The sequence below is a fragment of the Phalaenopsis equestris genome, unplaced genomic scaffold (assembly GCF_001263595.1).
Source record: "Phalaenopsis equestris unplaced genomic scaffold, ASM126359v1 Scaffold000186, whole genome shotgun sequence".
Classification (NCBI taxonomy): Eukaryota; Viridiplantae; Streptophyta; class Magnoliopsida; order Asparagales; family Orchidaceae; genus Phalaenopsis; species Phalaenopsis equestris.
In genome coordinates, this window is record NW_018164628.1 from 93419 (window position 1) to 106768 (window position 13350).

The 13350-nt window shown below is 36.0% G+C and overlaps 1 protein-coding gene across 1 annotated transcript; it reads right to left on the reverse strand.

The window, feature by feature from the left end:
* Positions 1–9271: 9271 nt before the first annotated feature.
* On the reverse strand, positions 9272–11169 carry LOC110022350 (transcription factor MYB86-like). Its single transcript, XM_020721233.1, has 3 exons — positions 10787–11169; positions 10566–10695; positions 9272–10484 (listed from the first exon to the last, which is right to left on the reverse strand). Exons 1-3 carry the CDS (start codon positions 10917–10919, stop codon positions 9518–9520), a joined length of 1230 nt encoding a protein of 409 aa, XP_020576892.1. The 5' UTR covers positions 10920–11169; the 3' UTR covers positions 9272–9517.
* Between the last annotated feature and the right edge of the window lie 2181 nt (positions 11170–13350).

A 13350-nucleotide genomic window follows, 5' to 3' on the forward strand; every position in this document is an offset into this window, starting at 1 on the left:
CGAGGGTATATTTACTGCTAGAAGGGGGACTCGTAAATTGTTTTTAACATTGAATTCTGTTTATTATTCATGTCATTTTTTGTAACTAATTTGTTTTTTTAAGTAGATTCATTTCTCACAAAATGCACGTCACCTGCATCACAGAGATTATTAGGTGCATGTATGATCAACTCTATCTCGCACGGAAGCAAATCTCTTTAGCCACTGATGACTTAGGGTTCAGGGAGTTCGAGGTATGATGAATCAGGTTTATAAATTTGATTTAAATTTTTTATACTAACAAATGAGTTATTTTTACGTTGTAGAGGTTCTTCGCCTGGCTCCCAAAGCACTTCCATTAGATCCACCGAATCTTCAAGATTCAAGGTAGGAATCGCCTTGGATACATGTTCATGATAGCCCGTCGAAGAAGCAAGTTGCCTGCCTGGATTGGTGACGCTATCTAGAGTCTCTCCTAATTATGAGTGGAAGAGGCAAACGAACCTGGCGAACTGGGCGACGAAGGGGGATAGGGGAACTGCGCTTCATATTGGCAGATCAATCCCCTATAGAAAACACTAAAGGAGGATGGTAAGATTCTATTAAATATTTAAAATTTTATTCAATATGCAATGTAATTTTGTAGTGCAAACCAATTTTGTACGCTACACAAGCTAAGGAGTTGAAATGTACTCCCTCAGTTGCAGAGTTGAATGTCTGAACTCATCGACGCTCGGAGACTGTGCAGTGGGTCTCAGAGCATTTCCGATGAGTTGTTGTAAGTTAAAAATCTTAAATTAAAAATTTATTTTCATTCTAATTATTGAAAGTGTCAATTAAACACTAGTTTTAATTATGCTGGAGGAGTTTGAGCTACCCCAAGAGAGGCACTTGACCACTGAGGCCCAAACTTGTGCCAACAATAGTGATAGTCAATCTACCACTGCACAGTTCGAGTATGAGCTCTGGACCTAGGCTGCGGGAAAGAAGAAGGGGAATGTTTAAGGTCTTGGAGTGAAGAGCATAGCCTTCGAGGCCGAGCTCTCCCGTGGTCTTGCATTGAGTTTCCCATGCTCCTTACAGTCAGAGCAGGAGGCACATTCCAGACAAGTGGTTGCAATGAATGAAGAGATCAGCTAGATGCATTAGTAGATTCTAGAAGGCCAACATAGGATCAAAGATTCTATAGTGCACATGACAGAGACTTTAGTAGATAGTCGGGACAAGTGACTAATGACATCCATACAGGAGAAAGAGGAGGAGGAGGAGGAGGAGGATGGAGATGATGTGTAATTTATTTTTATGCTTTCTTTTATTTGTAAGCATTATGTCGAACATTTATTATGGATTTTTGGTTAACTTTACTATTCTTATTTGCGACAATTTGTTGCAATATTTTCTTTTTGTTAATGATATTATTTAAAGATTTGATCTGTGATATGACTTAATATATTATGGTATGTGATATATAATATGTTTTTTGTGCAGGTTGTAGAAATGTAATTGATCATCTGATTTTTTTTATGTGGTACAGGTTTACGTTGGATATTGCATCTAATTTTCGATGCAAAATTCGACAATATATTGACAATAATATTTAGTCGTTTATCGTTACTTTCCACCGCAAATTCGACGGTAATTCGATGTTATTCTTCATTGTCCGATATTTTCAGACATAAAGTTCAACTCACGTTTCAAATAAATAAATCTGACGCTAATATGACACAAAAACTGATGTAAATTATTTACTTCAGAATATTTCGATGCAAAATTGACGGAATTAATATTATCAACGTCTGATTAGTGACAGAAAAAAATCAGACATAAATTAAATCAGACTTAAATCGTACGCAAATCCGACAATAACTCTTAAATATAGTTAGATTTGCCTTTGATTTACTTTCAATTTTGCCGATGCAAATATGTTTAATTAATGTAGTGGTAGTCGGACAGGTAGGTCGTAATGGTGAGCTACAATGATGCCTGTAGGCCGTGTGGGCCATAGTTGGAAGCTACATGAGTTGCAAACCACTTAGTTCGTATAATTAGTCTTGTGGATCGTAATGGTGAGTTGTGATGACGTTTGTAGGCCGTAGAGACCAGATTCAGGAGTCGCATGGAAGGAGCTTTAAGAGTCCCAAGAAAATCATCGACTTTATGGTGTATTCTTATGCCGCCCACGGGAGGTGTCGTTGTATCGTATGTGTCGTGTGTTATTACTTTGTTATGTACACCATGGTTTCGCAGTGCACGTTGTGACCTCACAAGAGACTTTGCTACAAAGAGAAGGTGGCAACCAATGATGTTTGACAGCGGTCGGTGGCGGCGATTGTAAGAGGTGGTAGCAGCCAGAGGTACCGAAGGTAATAGAGGCTAGAATTGGTCAGAGGCGGAGGCAACCACCGAAAAGTGGCAAAGGCTGGAGTTGGCTAGAGGATGTGATAACTAATGTTTGTTGGCAATGAAGCTGGTGGCCGAAGGTTGTAGAAGCGAGAGGTCAACGGTGGTTGACAGTTGCATGTGCCGGAAGCCAACGGTGGGCGGTGATGGTCGGAATTGGTGACAATGGTCGAAGGCGGCGGAGACTCTTGCCCAGGTCTAACCACCATCTCATGAGAGGGGCAATACTCTATTTATAGTCCTGGTTGCAAACAAAGAATGAATCTAGACCACCTTGATTGGACAGCCCAGAGAGACCGCTTTGATCAGACGACATTCGATAAACATTTGAGTGCCTTAATGACATTAGAATTGAATGATCTTATACTTGTTGAATTTGTTTTGTCGAGATGTTTGATTTGACAATAAGCTTTTTAGATTCAGAATATGTTTGACCTTCCAATTATGCTCGGAAAGCTTCTAAAAGTGGTTTAATAGCTTTATTTGGGCTTGATTTGACCGGATTTGGATTGATTCAAATATAATTGGGTCTTTCTCGTCGATTCAATCAGTTGACTGTACGTTCAGTGAAATTCAAGTTCTAGAAGATTTTTAATTGAAGTATAAACGTTTCTTGCTTAAAAGATTCATGTCATGCCTCAAAATTCATGTCGGATAATGAAAATTTGTTGATGGTAACAAAAAATTGTAGCATTAATTTGAACATTATAATCCCACAAATATGAGAAGAGAAACTATTCTTGCTCGAATAATATCCTTCAAATCGTTCAGCTCGCCTTTCACTTCTTAATGGGTCATCCAGTCAACCTACATATTATGGTTTCCTCAATCGTAGCTCTTATCTCGTTTTATCCAATTTGTTTCTTTATTTTCCTCCCAGCATAAATCAATGTGTATTGTGTCCTTCATGCTAGACTACTTTTACTCCCTTAACCAAGGATTCTAACACTAACGATCATCTCACCTCCAAAGATAGAAAGCATCTCTCACTACGGACCAATCCAACTATAGGGACACAAATATTTGCATCGGAGTTATTAAGCGGGAAATAATAAATTTTGATATTTGCGGCGGATTTTGCGTCTAATTTGCATCCAGAAATTTGATAGTAAAAGCTTTCTGAATACAACGCAACATCAATTGGAGTTGCGATGGATGTTGTGTTGAATTTATGTTAACAAACCGATATAAAAACTTTATTCATTAGTGTCGAACCAATTCCGATGTAAATTATATGGAAAATTAAGCCTAATATACTCAGTCCGCCCACCTAAATTTCTTTTATGCTTTCCGCGCCTCTCCCGATCTCCCCTTTTGCACAAAACTTTCGTAAGCTTCCCCTCTCATATTTTCCTCTCCTATTTCCCTCTCCCATTCAGTTCCCCTCAAAACCATCACATTCTCTAACGAACCTTCGCGATACAGTCGCCAATAGTGCTAGTTGGAAAGGTAACGGTCAGATCGCGCTTACAGAGGCCATTGAAACTCCCGTATTTCTCATCCTTCTGCTCTACTTCTATCAGAAAGCATTAAAGAATGTTAGTTTATTCGCTCGAGTATTTTTGATGCATATGTAATGTAGCATACTGTTGGGATAAGATATATCAGTTGTTGTAGTATATATATAGAAATAAAATAGGAGAACGATCTTTGATGAAGCGAAAAATAGAACGAGAAAATTCTCACCCGAAAACAGTAATATAGCGGAACACACAAATTTACGTGGTCGACAAATTGCCTACGTCCACGGAGTTGGAGAGGATTTTACTTTTTGAGGGATTTACACCAGTTGATCGTCTCGACTTACAAGAGGAATCTCTCACTTCCTTGCTCTCTCTTCTTCTATTTTTGTTCTTCTCTCTCTACACCGAGATACACTGAAGAAACTTTACATTGATATACACCGAAGAAAATAAACTTACAAGAGAAAAAAACCTCATTTCTCTTCTGCCCAAGTCACCAAGAAGAAGCCAAGGGAGAACAATATTTTTCTTCTTCTTTCTTCTTTCTTCACTGCAATGAACTACACCTTGCACTTCTCTTTCTCTACCCTATGAAACCTTCCTCTATCCCGAGGAAACCGAAGAAGAACACAAAAGGCTGTGTCGTAAACTGAAGGAGAGCCGATGCGATGTCTTTTATCGTGAATAGAAAGAGAGATGTCGTGACTATTCACGGCAGAGGAGCAGTTCGCGAACAGCAAGGTCGGGTCCTGCGATGCCTTTTTCTTCAAACATGAATCCTTCACCTCTGCAACTCCGTTGACGTAGGCAATTTGCTGCACTACGTAAATCTGCGTGTTCCGTTGTGTTACTGTTTTCTGGTGTGAATTTTCTCGTTCTATTTTTTGTTTCGTCAAAGATTGTTCTCCTATTTAATTTCTATATATATACCACAACAACTGATATATCTTATCCCAACAACTGGTATCAGAGCCAATGTTTGCAGATGAATTGAAAGTTTCAGGGATCGAGAAATTTGATGGCACAGATTTTGGTTGTTGGAGGATGCAGATAGATGACTACCTCTATGAGAATAAACTTTATCTTCCATTATTAGGGAAAAGACCTAAAATGATGGATGAGGTTGAATGAAATCTGTTGGATAGACAGGTTATGGGGGTTATTCGATTGACCCCATCGAGGTCCATTGCACACAACAAATACAACAATAGCAACAAGCATTTATCCCACAAAGTGGGGCGGCTACGTGAATCTTTTTTTTCTCCATTTCGTCCTATTGAGCATAGGTATGTTGTTTGTAAGTATATATATATATAAAAGTTCACTATGGTATAAGTTTGAGTCGGATTTTTGTCCGTTTAGCGTCGAATAATTTGATGTTGAATTGACAATCATATTCCCTCATTAAACTTCTCGAGTCATTCAACGTAATAGCTTGCTACAATCAATCAGAACCAAAGTATCCACCAAAAAAGCATCATGCTAAGATAACAATGCATATGACAACATAAAACACGACTCATCTTGCATGACAAAAAATTTGATGCATTTTAATGCAAGGTATCTTTTTTCCTAAAACAAGAAAAGGCCAAAAGGAAGATTGCCTAAAACTCCCAAGTACTTCCATATAGCACCTTGTCACTCCTTATTTCTAAACTATAAACATGTTGTCATTCATATGCCCTCACTCAAATATTCAAATTCCTACTAATAATGTTTGTCATAAATCTATGATATAAAAGAAAAGTAGTGATACGATAATACTTTCTAGTAGCAAAGCCATGGCTTCACAATTATATATATATAATATATATATATATATATATGTCACACGCACACACGCACACAGAGATAAAGGAATGACTAGAGGCTATTATACGAGCCTCCAGCCATCCCTAATGTGTCTAACAATTCTAGTAGCACCTTTTTAAGTCCAATTGTGTCAGAGGGGATTCGAACCCTTACCATGGATGTATGTATGTATGTATACATGTATATAGAACAAAAATATACCGCCCTAATTTAATTTTGGCTATAAATCGTCTTGCTTTCAGCTAAATTGTCCATATTTGTCCATGAGACAAAGGATAGTGGAGGGAATAAAGCTCATAATCTCAACAACAAAAGCATAATTTACATATGATTCTCAAAATACCCCCTGCTTGGTACCCGGCCATGTGCATCCACTAATTTTCAATCATTTTGGCATAAATGTAAAACTGTTACCGCTGCTTTTTTTATTGCAAAAAAAAAAAGAAGTTTGCCATCCGTTGGCGTATTATGAATATGTTTCTGCCACCGCATCATGACTTCAGCTATTACACCTTTCAACGCCTATTTTAAATCTATTTCTCCTCTCCTTATTATTAACTTTTTTTATTTTCTGTGCAATAAAAGATTTTGGAAGATTTACATTCATACCACTTATATTTATGCTTTTACACATCCGACTCCTAAAGTTTTTGCAGAAATGTCACTTTGCCTAAGCATAAAAAAAGTTTCATAATCTTTTCTTTTAATAAAGATAATGATATATTATTGCAACTTTTAGTTTGATTCATGTTATTGTCAATAATGGTAAAAGAGACCTCGCTTTTAAATGTTTTTGACACTACGAAGCATTTTAGTGGGGAGCTTAAAAAAATGTGAAATTTACATACATACTTGCATATCTACCACTTTTAAATTGATATTTACATTTGAAGCACTTTGTTGTCGTGAGCATGTACTTGAAAAGGTGAGCTTCATTTTTAAAAAAAGTTAGTAGTAGTGATATTTCTGATGTGATGTCAAAGATTAGAGTGTTTGTATGTTAATATTAGGTGTTAGATATGTAAATAAATAGGAATTGTGTGGCATGTATGTAAGTGCCCCTAACAAAAGTGTGGTTTTGATGGCTTAACATGTATTATTACATGTAATTTGGACATACCAAAAAATACACATATAAAATAATAATTTTTCAAAACATGCTTTCTAATTACAAGAATATTTTCTCTAAACAGATATTAAAGTTATAAAAATGTTGTCCTAAGTCACACAAGGTCAATGACTTGGATGCATCAACCATTCTTTGTAATAATTTAGGAATCATAATTTTAAATTATAAAATTACCCTTTTAACTATTGAATTTCTTCATCTATGTGCTCTGCCAAACCAGGGGAAGGCTAATTTTTCTGAATGCTAGAAAAGGGATGAAGATAGTATAAATAGATTAAAAAAAGTGGAGTATATTGCATATTCAAAGTATGGATTCATAGTGCAAATCCAAGTTGTCGCAATTTTAGACTTATGAAAAGGTAAAAGCACATAGCCTAATTATGAGAACATCAAATCTTTTTATTACAGTTTAAATTTTATTTTGCAGTAAATTCAGTAAAGTATATTCCACTGATTTAATCATATAATTCTTTCATAGAATTGAATGGTGGATCTCATGATGAATTCATGAAGGTGCATGCAACATTCCACTCAATTTTTGCATGCTGAGAAATTTCTTATTGTTGGAGAGATTTTTTGGTCATAAAAGAGAAAATAATGGGATTGTTTGTTGGGAATTGCATAAGTGGACTCAATAAGTTCAGTCTATCTGTTTCACTTTATATATATATGAAGTGATGTTTTCATTATATTGTCCTTTCTTGTTACTTTGATTCGGCCATAAATAGGTGTTATTATATGGAGCCTGATTATATTGATCAATTGTTACTCAGAGCCCTGAATTTTGTGAGTCATGTTTGATGTTGAGTTTTTCATGGGAGTACGAGGGTGCTCCCCCTTAATTTGTGTTCAGGGGCATTGTCCTCAGAAATTTTTTTCTATACGTAGCGCCCAACCGTTAGAAGTGGGCGCCATAACACCCAAACCGAGGTTAAAAACACAAGTGTGTTACATTGTGACGCCTCAACACCCATTTGAGCATAGCAACGCTATATCGCTGCTCCCCAATGCTAATATCCGAATGGAACTAGATTTCACTTTTTGGTTTCTTTGTTAGAATGTGTGCCCATTTTGATTTGTTGCATGTGATTTCAAAGTTCTTCTATGTGAGGAAAAGAGGAGTGTTTTCAAGTTCCAAAGTTCGGAGAGGCTTGCTTGTAGTGTAATTTATACAATTATTCTCATTTTTTTATAGTGAATTTTTTGGTGTGGTGTAACTTCGCCTCTTCTAGGATTTTTCCACTCTTAATCTTGATGCTGTGTTTTTTGTTTCTTGTGCTTCTATTCTAAGCTTTATTTCGGAACTCTCGAATCTGTCTCTCCCATAACAATTAGCTTTTATGTGCAGTACAGATAAGAAGAAAAATAGGCATCAATTTCCCCCCCTCTCTCTCTCTCTCTCTTATTATCATGTTATTACATATCTCTTATCCCAAATTCATTACCAATTTGGAAAAAATAAAATAAAAAAAACTAAAAACAGTTTTATTGCCTTCACGGTGGGGAACTACCTTGGGTTTGAAGCCAACTCACAATTATGGGCACTATTCATGATGATCCATCTATTACTTATTATGAATATCAAATTGTGATTCTTATTACAAGTTTCTGTTATACATTTATAAACTTAACCTTTTATTTTCATAAATAACCTTCACGAATTTTAATCCCTTGCCTGCATCCCCCTAAAACACCTTTTTTTAAGCACATGAAATAGAGGGGCCACCCACTTTCATACTATTATTCTCTTCAATAATCTGAATAAAGCCCAAAAAATTTTAAAAAAAGGCATTGCACAAAAGTGATGTTGTAGCTGATATCTCTCCCCATCAACTCATATCACAAATCTTAAAGAAGCAGAACACAAGATCTAGCCCATTACTGAAATTACAATCAAATTTGTTTACCTTCCTTACTTGATAAAGCAATGTGGGGCTTAAGATGGCACCTAGAGAAAAATTTGGTTGGATTTCATATCTTTTGCACAATAAGAGAGTAAGTGTCACTTTCTTATTACTAATATATCCCTGTTTAATTTATAAGTGCCACTCTTTTCTAATAACCAGGGGCAGAGCCTTGCTTAAACTACATTATATATATATAATATATATATATATAATTTTACTATTTATATAAAAAAATTATAGATTTCAGTGAGGGAAATTACCCCACTGAATGTGACATGATTCTGCACTGATAGTACAGAGTAAAAATGGATTCAAGTAGCTTTCAGAGTAGTAACTTTGTACTGAAAAGTACTTTGTATGGAGCAGGCTTCAGAGGAACAGAATCTTAACTGCTTCCAAAATCCCGGAGTAGCTCTATTCTATCAACAAAGAGATATGTGGCCTCAAGCTTCTAACTTTTATCAGAAAAGATAAGAAAATAGACTCAAAGCAGAGATTTTGATCATTTACAACTTTACAGAATCACAAATATGTTTGCAGCCAAGAAATTATATAAACAATAATGAAAAAGAAAAGGGGGGAATTTGAAGAAATTTTATTCTGCAATGTTTCACACTATTACTGCGGAAATCATAGAAATCAAACAATAGATAAAGAGTTGTTTTCAGTATCATAAGGACTATATACATGAGAAAAATCATTATGACACACACGCATTCAAGAATCATAACAACAACAAGCCTTCTTATTATCTTATACTCATGAACTCGTGCATTGACCGAATTGAAAACTCTGTTTAAAAAGGTTTTTGATTTTCTATATATAATCTATATCTGACCAAACAATGTAGAAAACCTCTGAAATTCCTTACCATACAAGTCTGCAGTCTGCGGCGGCGGCTGCTGCGGCTGGTTCTGGTGATGCTGTGGCTGCTGATTTTGATGCCAAAGATTTGAATTTTCGATCTCGAAATGGCTTTGGGAGATTGCATCGCTGCTGCCGTATAATGGCTGGTTTTGGGTCTGGAGAATTGAAGAAACAGGGAAATTTCCCTGGAGGTACTCGGACCATTTGAGGTCTTCCGGGTCGCCTTGCAGATGAAAATGAGTTTCTTTCTCTGTCGATAAATCTGGCCATGACAGTAAGCCACTGTCGAAGATGGAGCTACTGCTGCTGCTCCCACTGCTGCATCTGCTTGGATTACCAGCTTCAAGATAAGGGAAAATTGGAGCTCCAGTACAAGGTGGAGGAAAGCAGGGTGAAGAAAGATCAACAGGAGACTTCAGGTCCATTGAATTCGACATAATTGAGTTCGAGATTACTGTGGATATGGAAGAGCAGCTCAATTCTGGATTCATATCAAACACCCTGCAGTTCTGGTTGAACCAGAGGAAAGGATTTTGATTAAATGGCAGGCTAGCTGAGGCACTGGTACTATAGTTAAGTTGAGGGAGAGGGAAGCAAGATATGGAGTTTGAAGATGAGCGGAGGCAGGCGGTGGGATTATCGATGATGAATTCCTTAGCTGAAATGGAATTTTGTTCGGCTGATTGCATCAGCGATGAAGCAGGTTGTAGCACTGTCTGCTGAAGGCTTTCGCCAGTATAAAGTATGGAATTTCTTTCGCTGCTGGTAGAAACCTTATTCTCTTCAGGATTTTCGGCCTCTGAGAGAGATTTGTGGGTGTTGGGATCAATGCCTCTCTGCCTCAGCTTCTTCTTGATGCAGGAGTTCCATAAGTTTTTTATCTCATTGTCTGTTCTGCCAGGCAACTGTGCTGCAATCTGAGACCATCTGACAAAAAGATAAAATTTTTCAGACATGTCTGAACTAAAAGCGAAATAGAAAGATTAAAAGGTAGAAAATTGAAGGGACCTGTTTCCAAGAACCGCATGGAGCTCAATGATGAGGTTCTCCTCTTGCTGCGAAAATGTGCCTCTTTTAAGATCAGGCCTCAGGTAATTTATCCACCTCAACCTACAGCTCTTTCCACATCTCTGCAGACCTGAATTGTGTTCCACTTTCATTTAGAACGTAGATAGGAAATAAAAAACAGAGCTTTTAACAATCATTCGATGTTTAGGGTTAAAATTCACCTGCCAGCTTGGGGACGGAGCTCCAGCAGCCATGGCCATACTTAGTGATGTGCTTCAGAAGCTTCTCATCCTCTTCCGGAGACCACAAGCCTTTCCTTAGCTTCTGCTTATGGCAGCAGGAGTGTCTTCCCATGCCTCGCAATGCCAGCCGCCGCCCAATTGGGTGAAAAAAATGGAGGAGAAGGAGAAGAAGAGTGGAGAAGAAGAGGAGGAATGAGCTTAAAAGGGTGATGGAAGGGGTCACAATCAAGTGGGTGTGATTTGAGCTGAGGTTTTTCTTTCCCTCTTATTCCTTTCAATCTCTCTCTCTCTCTCTATTTTCTACTCATTTTAAAGGTTGAGAGCGAGAGATTTATCTTTTGAGCTGCAAATGTCTAATCTCCCTCTCATGATTTAATGCAAAGTTACAGAAATGGTGGGGACAATTAGCCTCTGATATTTTTTTTTTATTTTTTTTTATTATTAAGGATAGAAATATAGAATGATCCTTCCTTGAAAATAAGAAATTTTCATATTTGTTGATGTATATGTTGTCTTATAACTATAATATTCAAAAAATTGAATTTTAGCTTCTAAATTATGATCCTAAGTATATTCATTCTAATCATTATTAAATGGCCTTCCAAGGCCCAATTTTTCAAAAAATTATCATATTGAGGACGTCCGGATGTATGGATAGTAGTGAATGCAGATGTCATGTCATCACCAATTCAAGTATCTCATATGTGTGATCTCCCCATCCGAATTTATTAATAAATATTTCTCTTTTTTTTGTCTCAAAATATTATTAATTGCCATAATATATTAAAATGGGACCATCAAAAAAGTAGAACTAAACTATGAGTGGCTCTAAAACTTGAAAAATACTCCTAAGAGCAAAAGAAAACAGTGTTATATTGCAAGAATAGAAAGTAGTTAAATTAACATGGAAATTTGCATTCATACCCCATGATTATTATGTTTTACATCTCTATCACCTAAATTTTGACATTAACATTTATACCCCTTCAATTCCACAAACCTATGCATTAAAAAAAAAGAAAAGCATTTCCTTCAATGTGATTCAAGCATAAATATAAATATTATGTATGCACCCATGATTGGCTAGAAATGTAACAAGTCTTTTAACTTTTTTACCCAATCCAAAAAAAAAGACCATGTCAATGCAAAAAGATATTAAATAGATTCCCACCCCTATTTTAATTCCAACAAAATCGGGTTGTCAGAGCGCCGAATGAGCGGTGTTCTGTTTTTGGATAAATCGGCCCTGCCATTATAACTTTAGAAAGTTCCAATAATATTCCGGAAATTAAAGAAGAAAATTTTACTTCTTTCATGATAAATTAATTTTCATATGCGTCCACCGTGCATCTTTCTTTATTATGAGAAACCCCCGTTCCTGTGCAGAAAAATCTCTTTGGAGTCTTCCAGCCTCCCTCCACTTTCTGACAATTAATTCAGTCTTATGTTTTGCACCCTTGACAGCCAAGGACAGCACTCCACAATTTCATAACTGAATTTCAAGCCAATTATCCACAAAATTTAGCTGCAAAAAAGCGATAATGAAGATTTACATACTCACCTTTCAATTCCTCTTTATTTACATGTCTAAATTTAGACAAACCGTCTTACTTGTGCATAAAAAACATATATTTTTAAAAAATTATGATGTATTTGATGTGATGTGAAAGATTTGAGCGGTATATTTGTAAAAAGTAATGTTTAGGTGCTCGATATGTAAATACGAAAAAAAAAAGGTGCAACTCAAGTGAGGCTAAGCAAAGTAGTGAAGCGGAGAAGGAAGGTTAGTGAAATTGCTTATCCTAAAAAATAATGTTGGTTTCGCCCCTAAGAAAAAAATATTACATTAGGAGCCTTGATGCAATACTGCATCAGGACTCCAATCACAATACGACATATGTACGGTTCATCCCCTATTAATAATAAAAACTAAATAGTTTAATGTATCACGTTGTCGGACCGTACACGTGACACATTGTAATTGGAGTCCTGCTGCATGTAATATATTCTCGCCCCTAAGAGCATATGGGTGATAACTTGAGGGTGAGTATAGGCGACATATGAAAGAAAAAGGTAATGAAACGTGAGCAAATTGTAAGACACTGAATTATAATTTATGTTTATAGCTTTTGGGTTAAATCATATAAAAAGGAATTAAAAAAAAAAAACAAAGACATCAAACTAAATAATCCCTTATTACATATTTAGTTCAAATATTTACTTATTAAGGTATGCATTCATGTGCCAAAATAGACATATATTTCCACCAAGCTATTATATTTAGATAATGAAAGCAATCATAATTGGAATATCATAGTACTATAAAACATCGGTTGTAGTTGATGATTTGTATAAAATTTATTACAAACAACAATTCTAAGAAAAATTAAAAGGCATAATTACTTCTCTAACCTTCCATGTTTCATTCTCTATTTTGTACCTTCAATAGGCCAAACAATGTAATTTCGGTGGTTTTGTTGCCTTATGTTTGCAATTATATAATCATCTACATATATATATATATATCTAACTCAAAAGTGGAA